This window comes from Oncorhynchus nerka, linkage group LG20, assembly GCF_034236695.1.
Source record: "Oncorhynchus nerka isolate Pitt River linkage group LG20, Oner_Uvic_2.0, whole genome shotgun sequence".
Lineage (NCBI taxonomy): Eukaryota > Metazoa > Chordata > Actinopteri > Salmoniformes > Salmonidae > Oncorhynchus > Oncorhynchus nerka.
Window position 1 is genome coordinate 27,107,486 of NC_088415.1, and position 14,148 is coordinate 27,121,633.

The 14,148-nt window shown below is 46.9% G+C and overlaps 1 protein-coding gene across 1 annotated transcript in view; it reads left to right on the plus strand.

Annotated features, from left to right (window-relative positions):
- LOC115102170 (semaphorin-3B-like) overlaps positions 1-14,148 on the plus strand; it is a 168,196-nt gene that overhangs the window by 131,451 nt on the left and 22,597 nt on the right. The window contains 3 exon segments of the mRNA XM_065005351.1: positions 5,808-6,193; positions 7,294-7,451; positions 9,195-9,257. Of these exon segments, the coding sequence (XP_064861423.1) occupies positions 6,007-6,193; positions 7,294-7,451; positions 9,195-9,257 (408 nt within the window). The 5' untranslated portion in view covers positions 5,808-6,006.

Consider the following 14,148-nt stretch of genomic DNA (forward strand, 5'->3'; position numbering starts at 1 on the left):
AGACAGACAGATAGGAGAAAGACAGAGGGGATAGAGAGACAGACAGATAGGAGAAAGACAGAGGGGATAGAGAGGGAGAGACAGATAGGAGAAAGAAAGAGGGAATAGAGAGAGAGACAGATAGGAGAAAGACAGAGGGGATAGAGAGACAGAGACAGATAGGAGAAAGACAGAGGGGATAGAGAGAGAGACAGATAGGAGAAAGACAGAGGGGATAGAGAGAGAGAGACAGAGACAGATAGGAGAAAGACAGAGGGGATAGAGAGAGAGAGACAGATAGGAGAAAGACAGAGGGGATAGAGAGACATACAGATAGGAGAAAGACAGAGGGGATAGAGAGAGAGAGACAGATAGGAGAAAGACAGAGGGGATAGAGAGAGAGACAGATAGGAGAAAGACAGAGGGGATAGGAGAAAGACAGAGGGGATAGAGAGAGAGAGAGACAGATAGGAGAAAGACAGAGGGGATAGAGAGAGAGAGACAGAGACAGATAGGAGAAAGACAGAGGGGATAGAGAGAGAGACAGATATGAGAAAGACAGAGGGGATAGAGAGAGTGACAGATAGGAGAAAGACAGAGGGGATAGGAGAAAGACAGAGGGGATAGAGAGACAGACAGATAGGAGAAAGACAGAGGGGATAGAGAGAGAGAGACAGATAGGAGAAAGACAGAGGGGATAGAGAGAGAGACAGATAGGAGAAAGACAGAGGGGATAGAGAGAGAGACAGATAGGAGAAAGACAGAGGGGATAGAGAGACAGAGACAGAGACAGATAGGAGAAAGACAGAAGGGATAGAGAGAGAGAGCTAGATAGGAGAAAGACAGAGGGGATAGAGAGAGAGAGACAGATAGGAGAAAGACAGAGGGGATAGAGAGACAGAGACAGATAGGAGAAAGACAGAGGGGATAGAGAGAGAGAGAGACAGATAGGAGAAAGACAGAGGGGATAGAGAGAGAGAGACAGAGACAGATAGGAGAAAGACAGAGGGATAGAGAGAGAGAGAGACAGATAGGAGAAAGACAGAGGGGATAGAGAGAGAGACAGATAGGAGAAAGACAGATGGGATAGAGAGAGAGACAGAGACAGATAGGAGAAAGACAGAGGGGATAGAGAGACAGAGACAGATAGGAGAAAGACAGTGGGGATAGAGAGACAGAGACAGATAGGAGAAAGACAGAGGGGATAGAGAGACAGAGACAGAGACAGATAGGAGAAAGACAGAGGGGATAGAGAGACAGAGACAGATATGAGAAAGACAGAGGGGATAGAGAGAGAGAGACAGATAGGAGAAAGACAGAGGGGATAGAGAGACAGACAGATAGGAGAAAGACAGAGGGGATAGAGAGACAGACAGATAGGATAAAGACAGAGGGATAGAGAGAGAGAGACAGATAGGAGAAAGACAGAGGGGATAGAGAGAGGGAGAGAGACAGATAGGAGAAAGACAGAGGGGATAGAGAGACAGACAGATAGGAGAAAGACAGAGGGGATAGAGAGACAGACAGATAGGATAAAGACAGAGGGGATAGCGAGACAGACAGATAGGAGAAAGACAGAGGGGATAGGAGAAAGACAGAGGGGATAGAGAGAGAGACAGAGAGGAGAAAGACAGAGGGGATAGAGGGAGAGACAGGTAGGAGAAAGACAGAGGGGATAGAGAGAGAGAGAGACAGAGACAGATAGGAGAAAGACAGAGGGGATAGAGAGAGAGAGACAGATAGGAGAAAGACAGAGGGGATAGAGAGAGAGACAGAGACAGATAGGAGAAAGACAGAGGGGATAGAGAGAGAGAGAGACAGATAGGAGAAAGACAGAGGGGATAGAGAGAGAGACAGATAGGAGAAAGACAGAGGGGATAGAGAGAGAGACAGATAGGAGAAAGACAGAGGGGATAGAGAGAGAGACAGATAGAAGAAAGACAGAGGGGATAGAGAGAGAGACAGATAGGAGAAAGACAGAGGGATAGAGAGAGAGACAGATAGAAGAAAGACAGAGGGGATAGAGAGAGACAGATAGGAGAAAGACAGAGGGGATAGAGAGAGACAGATAGGAGAAAGACAGAGGGGATAGAGAGAGAGACAGAGACAGATAGGAGAAAGACAGAGGGGATAGAGAGAGAGAGACAGATAAGAGAAAGACAGAGGGATAGAGAGACAGACAGATAGGAGAAAGACAGAGGGGATAGAGAGACAGACAGATAGGAGAAAGACAGAGGGATAGAGAGGGAGAGACAGATAGGAGAAAGAAAGAGGGAATAGAGAGACAGATAGGAGAAAGACAGAGGGATAGAGACAGAGACAGATAGGAGAAAGACAGAGGGATAGAGAGAGACAGATAGGAGAAAGACAGAGGGGATAGAGAGAGAAGAGACAGATAGGAGAAAGACAGAGGGGATAGAGAGAGAGAGACAGATAGGAGAAAGACAGAGGGGATAGAGACATACAGATAGGAGAAAGACAGAGGGGATAGAGAGAGAGAGACAGATAGGAGAAAGACAGAGGGGATAGAGAGAGAGACAGATAGGAGAAAGACAGAGGGGATAGGAGAAAGACAGAGGGGATAGAGAGAGAGAGACAGATAGGAGAAAGACAGAGGGGATAGAGAGAGACAGAGACAGATAGGAGAAAGACAGAGGGGATAGAGAGAGACAGATATGAGAAAGACAGAGGGGATAGAGAGTGACAGATAGGAGAAAGACAGAGGGATAGGAGAAAGACAGAGGGGATAGAGAGACAGACAGATAGGAGAAAGACAGAGGGGATAGAGAGAGAGAGACAGATAGGAGAAAGACAGAGGGGATAGAGAGAGAGACAGATAGGAGAAAGACAGAGGGGATAGAGAGAGAGACAGATAGGAGAAAGACAGAGGGGATAGAGAGACAGAGACAGAGACAGATAGGAGAAAGACAGAAGGGATAGAGAGAGAGAGCTAGATAGGAGAAAGACAGAGGGGATAGAGAGAGAGAGACAGATAGGAGAAAGACAGAGGGGATAGAGAGACAGAGACAGATAGGAGAAAGACAGAGGGGATAGAGAGAGAGAGACAGATAGGAGAAAGACAGAGGGGATAGAGAGAGAGAGACAGAGACAGATAGGAGAAAGACAGAGGGGATAGAGAGAGAGAGAGACAGATAGGAGAAAGACAGAGGGGATAGAGAGAGAGAGACAGATAGGAGAAAGACAGATGGGATAGAGAGAGAGAGACAGAGACAGATAGGAGAAAGACAGAGGGGATAGAGAGACAGAGACAGATAGGAGAAAGACAGTGGGGATAGAGAGAGAGACAGATAGGAGAAAGACAGAGGGAATAGAGAGAGAGACAGATAGGAGAAAGACAGAGGGGATAGAGAGACAGAGACAGATAGGAGAAAGACAGTGGGGATAGAGAGAGACAGAGACAGATAGGAGAAAGACAGAGGGGATAGAGAGAGAGAGACAGAGACAGATAGGAGAAAGACAGAGGGGATAGAGAGACAGAGACAGATAGGAGAAAGACAGAGGGGATAGAGAGAGAGACAGATAGGAGAAAGACAGAGGGGATAGAGAGAGAGAGACAGATAGGAGAAAGACAGAGGGGATAGAGAGAGAGACAGATAGGAGAAAGACAGAGGGGATAGAGAGAGAGAGACAGAGACAGATAGGAGAAAGACAGAGGGGATAGAGAGACAGAGACAGATAGGAGAAAGACAGAGGGGATAGAGAGAGACAGATAGGAGAAAGACAGAGGGGATAGAGAGAGACAGATAGGAGAAAGACAGAGGGGATAGAGAGAGAGACAGATAGGAGAAAGACAGAGGGGATAGAGAGAGAGACAGATAGGAGAAAGACAGAGGGATAGAGAGACAGAGACAGAGACAGATAGGAGAAAGACAGAAGGGATAGAGAGAGAGCTAGATAGGAGAAAGACAGAGGGATAGAGAGAGAGACAGATAGGAGAAAGACAGAGGGGATAGAGAGACAGAGACAGATAGGAGAAAGACAGAGGGGATAGAGAGAGAGAGACAGATAGGAGAAAGACAGAGGGGATAGAGAGAGAGACAGAGACAGATAGGAGAAAGACAGAGGGATAGAGAGAGAGAGACAGATAGGAGAAAGACAGAGGGGATAGAGAGAGAGAGACAGATAGGAGAAAGACAGATGGGATAGAGAGAGAGAGACAGAGACAGATAGGAGAAAGACAGAGGGGATAGAGAGACAGAGACAGATAGGAGAAAGACAGTGGGGATAGAGAGAGAGACAGATAGGAGAAAGACAGAGGGAATAGAGAGAGAGACAGATAGGAGAAAGACAGAGGGGATAGAGAGAGAGAGACAGAGACAGATAGGAGAAAGACAGTGGGGATAGAGAGAGAGACAGAGACAGATAGGAGAAAGACAGAGGGGATAGAGAGAGAGAGACAGAGACAGATAGGAGAAAGACAGAGGGGATAGAGAGACAGAGACAGATAGGAGAAAGACAGAGGGGATAGAGAGAGAGACAGATAGGAGAAAGACAGACAGATAGGAGAAAGACAGAGGGGATAGAGAGAGAGACAGATAGGAGAAAGACAGAGGGGATAGAGAGAGAGAGACAGAGACAGATAGGAGAAAGACAGAGGGGATAGAGAGACAGAGACAGATAGGAGAAAGACAGAGGGGATAGAGAGAGAGAGACAGATAGGAGAAAGACAGAGGGGATAGAGAGAGAGACAGATAGGAGAAAGACAGAGGGGATAGAGAGAGAGACAGAGACAGATAGGAGAAAGACAGAGGGGATAGAGAGACAGAGACAGATAGGAGAAAGACAGTGGGGATAGAGAGAGAGAGACAGATAGGAGAAAGACAGAGGGGATAGAGAGAGAGAGACAGATAGGAGAGAGACAGAGAAAGAGACAGGAGAAAGAAGGAGAGTGGAGGTGACAAGGAGAAAGAATGAGAAGGAGAGAGGGAGTCGTATTGTATTGAAGGTGCCAACAGGGAGGTTACTGAGGTACAGTAATGTTCAAGTAGGCTATTTCCACTGAAACACTTTATTGTTGTGTCTGTCTGAGGAGAGGGTTCAAAGCGGTGAAAGATTTTGATTGTATGTGTGCGATGTGCATTCCTTTGTGGTGTGTGTGCGTGTGTGTTTGTGTGTGCCTGCGTGTGTGTATGTGAGAGTGCATGTCCGTTTTCTGTACGCTAGTGCATGTGAACATGTGCACTGTACAGTATGTGTGTCACATACCAGGAGCCTGGTAAAATAGCTGTAGAAGTGTCCATGCACACACATATCCCAGCATCCTATCACTTTGACTGGCCAGTTCATTTGCAGTGCACTTCATTAGTGCTTGCCAGTAATGAGGAAAAGTCATCTGGTGTAAAATGATCTGCCAGTTGGATAGCAGAGACACAGAGAGGAATGAGAAGACATACCATCCCAGGCCGTGTTGGCGCTGCCACAGAGGGGGCGCTTGTGTTGGGGATTAGACTGGACATGGCACTGGGCCACCCAACATATCTCACCCCACATATCTTTTACTGGGCCCCTACCACACCCAGCTTACCATGTCCTCCCCATCCCCTGCCACCCATAGAGGTGACCAGGGCTGGGTGTTTGATGGGCCTTGGATGGTGTCCCGTAATGTCAATGGATTACAGCTGGTCTTTATAGAAGCTGGCATTAACAGAACTGGGGCTGGGCATCAGCCATTAGCCTCTGTGCCTGACTAAAATGACCTCCTGGTGCTAGAAGAGGGAGGAGGGGAGGAGTGGAGGAGGGGATGTGGGGTAGAGATCTACCTTTGTCGGCCGGCTTTGTAAAGTGTGCCTCTGCTTGATTATTTTTAGGTTCCAGTGCCACTGTGAGAAGCTGCTTCAGTCCCATCAGAGCTGAGAGGTGAGAGGTACTGAGAGGTACAGCAGACGCAGAACAGGGAACGCCACACTACACAGGAAGGCTGAGAACCGATTGGAGAGGAGAGTGACGACAACATCCCAACCCAGTCCAACGCTAGCCGTGCCAGGCTACTGCCAACCCCAGGACGCCATGATGATGACCGTAATGATGATGATGGCGATGATGGTGACATGTAGCTCCCTGCTCCTCTTGGGGCTCAAGGCCTCCCAGGTCTCGTCCAGCGGAATCCCCAAGACCAGCGACTCCTCTTCACCCTCCTCGTCCTCCTCACACCCATTCTCCTCCTCCTCCCCTCGCATGAAGCTCTCCTACAAAGGTAAGGCTTGCTATGCTCCTGCTATGCTCCAGTTACTATAATATAGAGGCATATCCTTTTCATAAACACCTCTGAACAGTAGCCAGCAGGACTAATGTGGTTACTGTTGTTCTTGGCCGGGCTCACTGGAACAGGGTTGGGTTCTGTCTTGTGAGTAAGATGTCAGCTCAATGATGAACAAACCCACACAAACTAGGTGCTTTTCTATCCTGCACAAAACAGGCCCCAGTGTGGGGGGGGGGGGTGTATGCGTGACAGGGACATCATCATCCCAATCTTTCTTTTACACACACACACCTTCCAGTTTAAGACTAGCTGGAAAGTAGCTACTTTACCAGCAGTTCAGAAACCTACAAGTGTTCCAGAACTACTACTCATCTACATGATGACACAGGCCCTGTTCGGAGAATGTGCCATTAAATCATGGGATATCCCTGTCTCCACGGTTACAGTTGAACACTGACAGGGTTCCCCAGCGAGAGAGGAGATTAGGCCAAGGAGAGGAGAGCATGACACTTGCAAGGCTAGTGCTGTGGGTTTATATTCATTGAGTCACCCTTACATTACTGTGAGAAGCTTTGGATAAAAGTGTCTGCTAAACGGCATATATTTGTATTATTATATTATGAGAAGAGAAGAGAGAGGAGGCTTCAATTCTCCAGATCTTAGAAGCCCTGCTGAGACAGCTGATTCCAAAGCTGTAACAGAGACCAGGCTGCTGAGGGGAGGACGGCTCATAGTAATGGATGGAACAGAGCAAATGGAATGACGTAAACCATGTGTTTGATGTATTTGATACCATTCCACTCCAGCCATTACCACGAGCCCGTCCTTCCCAATTAAGGTGCCACCAACCTCCTGTGCCATTCTGACGAGTGAAACCACTGCCCTGGACTGACCCTGGCAGTAGAACTAAACAACCACTTCCAGTTGTATGGCCTTGTAAAAAACGTCATAACCATCAAATAGGGACTCATTTATCGACATAAGCACAGCAAAACACCTATTTGCTCTGATGAAAAATGTACATTTCAGGGCCCTTTTGACTAGGAGAGTTCAATATAATGTCTATATGATCCACTGTGTGTGTTGTGTTTCAGAGCTGCAGCAGTTCCATGGCGTGCGGCGGTTCGAGCTGGAGCGCTCGTGCTGTTTCAGCGCTCTTTTATTGGATGAGGAGAGAGGACGGCTGTTTGTGGGCGCACGCAACTTCCTCTTGTCACTCAGCCTGGATAACATCGCCAAGCAGGAGCACAAGGTCAGTCTGCCTGTCATCCATTAATCAATCAATCAATGACCAATTTACCCCATGCTATGTGAAAATGTTTACACTAATGTTAGTGAATATCATAAATCTGACATTTTCATGAAACTGAAAAAGTAATTTTACATTGATATTTCCTGTGTCATTTGACATACATTCAAATGGTCCAATGATCCATTTGGTAAAGAATGTGATGTTAAGATAAGATGACCCAGGTTTGGACACACAGCTATCTTTGTTATGGTAGATAATCGTAGAGATAAGACAACACTCTGCTATGTCATGGTGAATTAGTGGTGCTCTAGCGTGTCACAGTTGTGCTGACAGACTGATGGATCTCATCTCACTATTATCCTCTCGGAGCAGACATGGGGATCAAGGGTTACCATGGCGATTTGGGGGTCACACAATCTCTGATTACCTGTCAACACCTCTCTCACACACATGCACACACGTTCAGACAGATGCACACACACACATACGTTTGTTTTACTATCCTTGTGGGGACCAAAAAATTGACTCCCATTCAAAATCCAGTTTTCCCTAACCTCTAACCATAACCCTATACCCTAATCACAATCCCCTAACCATAACCCTATACCCTAATCACAAACCCCTACCCCCAAACCATAACCCTATACCCTAATCACAATCCCCTAACCATAACCCTAAACCCTAATCACAATCCCCTAACCATAACCCTATACCCTAATCACAAACCCCTACCCCGAAACCATAACCCTATACCCTAATCACAATCCCCTAACCATAACCCTATACCCTAATCACAAACCCCTAACCCTAAACCATAACCCTATACCCTAATCACAAACCCCTAACCATAACCCTAATCACAAACCCCTAACCATAACCCTATACCCTAATCACAAACTCCTAACCCTAAATCATAACCCTATACCCTAATCACAAACCCCTAACCATAACCCTAATCACAAACCCCTAACCCTATACCCTAATCACAAACCCCTAACCATAACCCTATACCCTAATCACAAACCCCTAACCCTAAACCGAACTCCTAATCCTTAACCCTAACCCCTAACCATAACCCTATACCCTAATCACAAACCCCTAACCCTAAACTGAACTCCTAATCCTTAACCCTAACCCTGATTCTAACCCTAATTGTAAACCTAAAATGTGCCTATTCCTTGTGAGGACCGTTGAAATGTCCCCACTTTAATTTGTTTTATTGTTTTACTATCCTTGTGAGGACACACGCACGCACGCACGCACGCACACACACACACACACACACACACACACACACACACACACGTAACTCACTAACCCATACCCTATAACCAACCTAACATGCACCCTATAACCCTACAATTTACAGGGTCTGTAGGTTCTTGCAGACTGTGTGAAATCTGAGTGCTGAGCAGATTGTTTGACTCTGTTTGTGGTTTGGTGAGATATGATTTACAGCTTGTTTTCGCACTAGTGGCTCTCTTGTCGTTAAAGCTGTTTTCGCTCGTGGTCGTGTGCTTTTCTACTGTGTGACTTGTGGATTCTCAGCTCTATCATGGTGTGGGGGCCAGGAAGAGAGGAAGAGAGGAAGAGAGGGGGAGTGATAGAAAGGAGGAGAGAAGAGAGGCGCTCCCTCAGAAATGTCCCTCAGGGTGGCGGACAGGCCTGTCCCTGCTTGAGGTCACGACCCCAGACCTACCTCCATCCTGCTGCCTCCTCTGACCTCTGACCTGTGCATTTCAGATCTACTGGCCAGCCCCGGTGGACTGGAGGGAGGAGTGTAACTGGGCAGGAAAGGACATCAATGTGAGTAACAGCCACTGCTACCATCAAAATACTTTATTTAGAGGTTTTAAACTCTCATGTTTATTCTGATATACAGTACATTGGTTCCTGTGACTCTGAGGATGTAATAAACCAGCTGTGAAAGGTCACTTTCCAACACTACTCTCATTCAATATCACCACCCAGTTAAAGCCACAGTATATCCGGACACATCTCACACTCTGATTTCCCAATCCTCCTTTTGCCTTTCACCCACTCACATAGAGCGGAAGTGTTAGTAACTACAGTGTGCTGTATGTCAGTGAACTAAAGGTTTGGTTGACTGGGTTGTTTGTGTTGGATGGTGAATGTGTGTGACTGTCCAATCCTCTCCATTGTTCTGACCTGGGGCCTGAACGCTCCTTCCTCTGGCTGTAGGTGGGTGCAGACAGGGTAGGGTTCCACTGACACACCCTACAAACTCCTTAGGCCACTCAGACCACCCAAATATACACTTTGCACATCTAGCTCTCTCACTTCAAGCTAAATGTGTGTCTGTATGTGAGTGTGTGTGTGTGTGTGTATTCACATAATGCATGTTCGTGGATGTGCTTGTGTGTTCGTGCACATTCGTGCGTGCGCAGGATCTGTGTGTGAATGTGTGGAGCTCTGGATAACAGAAATCCCTAATCAGTATGATTACACAGCTGGAGGAGACCGACAACGAGCCCCATTCATAATGCACAACTGGCTCCTGTTTCACCTAAAGAACTGTGTGTGTGTGTGTGTGTGTGTGTGTGTGTGTGTGTGTGTGTGTGTGTGTGTGTGTGTGTGTGTGTGTGTGTGTGTGTGTGTGTGTGTGTGTGTGTGTGTGTGTGTGTGTGTGTGTGTGTGTGTGTGTGTGTGTGTGTGTGTGTGTGTGTGTGTGTATGCTGGAGAGAAAAGAGGTGAGGAAAAGACAGTATGAGCAAAGGAAAGAAGTAGGATCACATTAGGGCCCAAGATAAATGCTTTCATTGTATTTTCCCTCCTCTTTCTCTTACTTCCGTTTCCTCCCTTTTCTCAATATCACATGGTGACCCTGGCGTCAGCATGTGTGTGTCTCTGACTGTGGACGTGTGCCTACATTCATCTGTGTGTGTGTGTGTGTGTGTGTGTGTGTGTGTGTGTGTGTGTGTGTGTGTGTGTGTGTGTGTGTGTGTGTGTGTGTGTGTGTGTGTGTGTGTGTGTGTGGATTAGGCAGTGTCATTATCTGGTCTCCTGGGTGTTTGCTCTGTGGTGTGTTGGTTGTGTTTAAATAATGACACAGACAGACTACACCAAGCATCACTGATTGACGTGGGTGTCTGAATGCACTGAGAAGGATGAAACCAGCTGTTTGTCCTCTCTCTCTTTCTCTCCTTTCTTTTTCATAAAATATGTAGGTGAGGTTTTGGTCGTCTGTCTGCATTTGTCTTAATCCCGGCCGGGATTAGTTTTACTGGGGAGGTCAGGTGATGTTGGGGGCGGCAGGAAGCGACAGGTAGCGACAGGTAGCGACAGGAAGCGACAGGAAGCGACAGGAAGCGACAGGTAGCGACAGGAAGCGACAGGAAGCGACAGGAAGCGACAGCCTAGTGGTTAAAGCGTTGGGTTAGTATAAATCTGTTGTTCTGCCCCTGAACAGGTAGTTAACCCACTGTTCCGAGGCCGTCATTGTAAATACGATTTTTTTTCTTAGCTGACTTGCCTAGTTAAATAAAATAAAAATGTAATTGGGAGGTCAGGTAATGTAATTATGTGCACGAGCACAAAACACCACATCTGTAATTTTAGTCCTGCCATGTCAGTCATTTTTATATGGCAGGAGAGTAACAATTCCAGCCAGAATCATTTACAGTTTTTTGGCAAACTCCAAACTCCTCTGGTAACACTAGTCCCATGCCAATCGAAATTCCATGCCAATCCCTGTGTTTTGAAAGAAATGTCGGAGTTTGACAGGTGTTGCTCACGGTTTGAGCAAGAAAAGAATAACTGATTTGATACATTTTATGACGTGCTGCTCATAGCCTATAAACGAAGGGCCTAAATGTTTTTTTACAGTCGATGCTTTTATGACGTATACTGCGGATCGCTAAAATATTCCTCAATTCAAATATAATGGCGACACTTTACAAAACATGGTTTGGTTTGGTAAAGAAAGTAGGGAAACAAGCTCGAGTTAACAGTGATGCCCTGTTATCGACCTGAATATCTTCACTACTAGAATAAAAACCTCCAGGCTTCCATCATAACTGTACATTTATTGAAAAGAATTAACAATTACAGAAGGCTGCTGGAATAACGGGGTAATAATGACATAATCAACGTTCTCTAGTAATACTAGTCCCGTGCGAATAGGACTTTCGGAGAAAAGGTGGGCTATACCTTAGACAGTGTGACTCCATAAGCTCATAAGTCAGCCGACTGTGAGGTCCTAATATCACCTGAGAGAGAGAGACACACACACACACACACACACACACACACACACACACACACACACACACACACACACACACACACACACACACACACACACACACACACACACACACACACACACACACACACAGTGATCTCACTCTTGACCCCTAATTATAGTGCAGTGTGTGTCTCTGCAGGGAGTGGCCTGAACCAGGGCAGGAAAGAAAAAAAAGTTCTCTCTCTTTTCCTCTTTCACTATCTGTTTTTCTATTTGTCCTGTTTTTTTCCCAGAGAAACAAAGAGACTAATTTCATTTTATGGCTGAGCCAGGACTGTCTTGGTCCTGTCTCTCTGCCTCTCACAAATGTGCTCCGTTTTCACAGGGTGATTCTCAGCCCAATGTAGCCGAGGCACCCAGCAGCTTAGCTCGTTAAGAATCAAAGTAATATTCACACAGTAAACCGGTTACAAAGGATGAGGACAGATCTATTTCAATGTCTTCGGCTTTCTGCTAGACTGCTTAACCTGCAGTCCTAGCCAAATGTTAACGTGAAATGTTGTCTGGTAATACATGGGATTCATTCCGGACTTGCTAAGTAGAATGACTTTGTGTAATGGCAAAATAATTAGCCAGCAAAACTGTCCAAGGGTATGCTTTGGATTTTATAATTTTTTTTTACTGCTCAAAATAATTTCCTTCTACTGTAAAGTGCTTAATTATGGGAGCACCCTGCCACTGTGCACCGTGTTATTCTTAGTCATTAACATTATTAAAGGAAGGAATTTCCTGGATGGTTTCTCTATCCTGGTTCTCACAGAGCTCTATTGTACTAAACCCCTGACTGTCAGAGTGCCACTCTCTTACCACAGACCAGCCAAGCGTTCAGCACTCTGAGAGTGAGATAGAGAGAGAGAGAGAGAGAGAGAGAGAGAGGTAGAAGGGGGTGGGGGGTAGAGAGATATAGGCAGTATGTATAGTATAGAAGGATAAAGACAGACAGACAGACAGAGAGAGAATAAAGAAGATGAGAGAAATGAATAGGTAGAGACAGAGATAGAGGTGGGAGAGAGAAAGAGAAAGGAAGGGAAAGAGAGAGAGTAGGATAAAAACAGAGAGAGAGAGAGTCACCCGCCCTTGTGTGCTGTCGTAACCTGCCCTGCGTAGCGGCAGTGATGTGCATGTTCTCAGACAGAGGAGAGGAGTGTTTAATGAATGGGGTATTGTGGGGTCAGGGGTCAGGTGACCCATGTGAGTGGAGTCAGGGAGAACCCTGGCTTCTGACATTGGGATCACTGACTCAATTCCCCCCTCCCTCTCTCTCTTAAAGCCTCTTCTCTTCATACCTTTTTTCTCTTATCACTCTCTCTCTAGCTTCTCACTCTCCCTCGCTTCTCACTCTCTCTCTCTCGCTTCTCACATTCTCTCTCTCGCTTCTCTCTCTCTCTCTTGCTTCTTACGTTCTCTCTCTCGCTTCTCACTCTCTCGCTTTCGCTTCTCTCTCTCTCTTACAGTATCTTTCTCTCTCTCTCAAACACTCTCTTTCTCTCTCTCTCTTTTATCTCTTTCTGGTTTTGTGATTAGGGTTTAGTCTCTCGGTCCCAGCTTTGATGCACCTGTACTGACCTCGCCTTCTGGATGATAGCGGGGTGAACAGGCAGTGGCTCGGGTGGTTGCTGTCCTTGATGATCTTTATGGCCTTCCTGTGACATCGGGTGGTGTAGGTGTCCTGGAGGGCAGGTAGTTTGCCCCCGGTGATGCGTTGTGCAGACCTCACTACCCTCTGGAGAGCCTTACGGTTGTGGGCGGAGCAGTTGCCGTACCAGGCGGTGATACAGCCTGACAGGATGCTCTCGATTGTGCATCTGTAGAAGTTTGTGAGTGCTTTTGGTGACAAGCCAAATTTCTTCAGCCTCCTGAGGTTGAAGAGGCGCTGCTGCGCCTTCTTCACGATGCTGTCTGTGTGGGTGGACCAATTCAGTTTTCCTGACACCACACTCCGAGGGCCCTCACCTCCTCCCTGTAGGCCGTCTCGTCGTTGTTGGTAATCAAGCCTACCACTGTTGTGTCGTCCGCAAACTTGATGATTGAGTTGGAGGCGTGCGTGGCCACGCAGTCGTGGGCTCAGAACGCACCCTTGTGGGGCCCCAGTGTTGAGGATCAGCGGGGTGAAGATGTTGTTGCCTACCCTCACCACCTGGGGGCGGCCCGTCAGGAAGTCCAGTACCCAGTTGCACAGGGCGGGGTCGAGACCCAGGGTCTCGAGCTTGATGACGAGCTTGGAGGGCACTATGGTGTTAAATGCCGAGCTGTAGTCGAAGAACAGCATTCTCACATAGGTATTCCTCTTGTGCAGATGGGTTAGGGCAGTGTGCAGTGTGGTTGAGATTGCATCGTCTGTGGACCTATTTGGGCGGTAAGCAAATTGGAGTGGGTCTAGGGTGTCAGGTAGGGTGGAGGTGATATGGTCCTTGACTAGTCTCTCAAAGC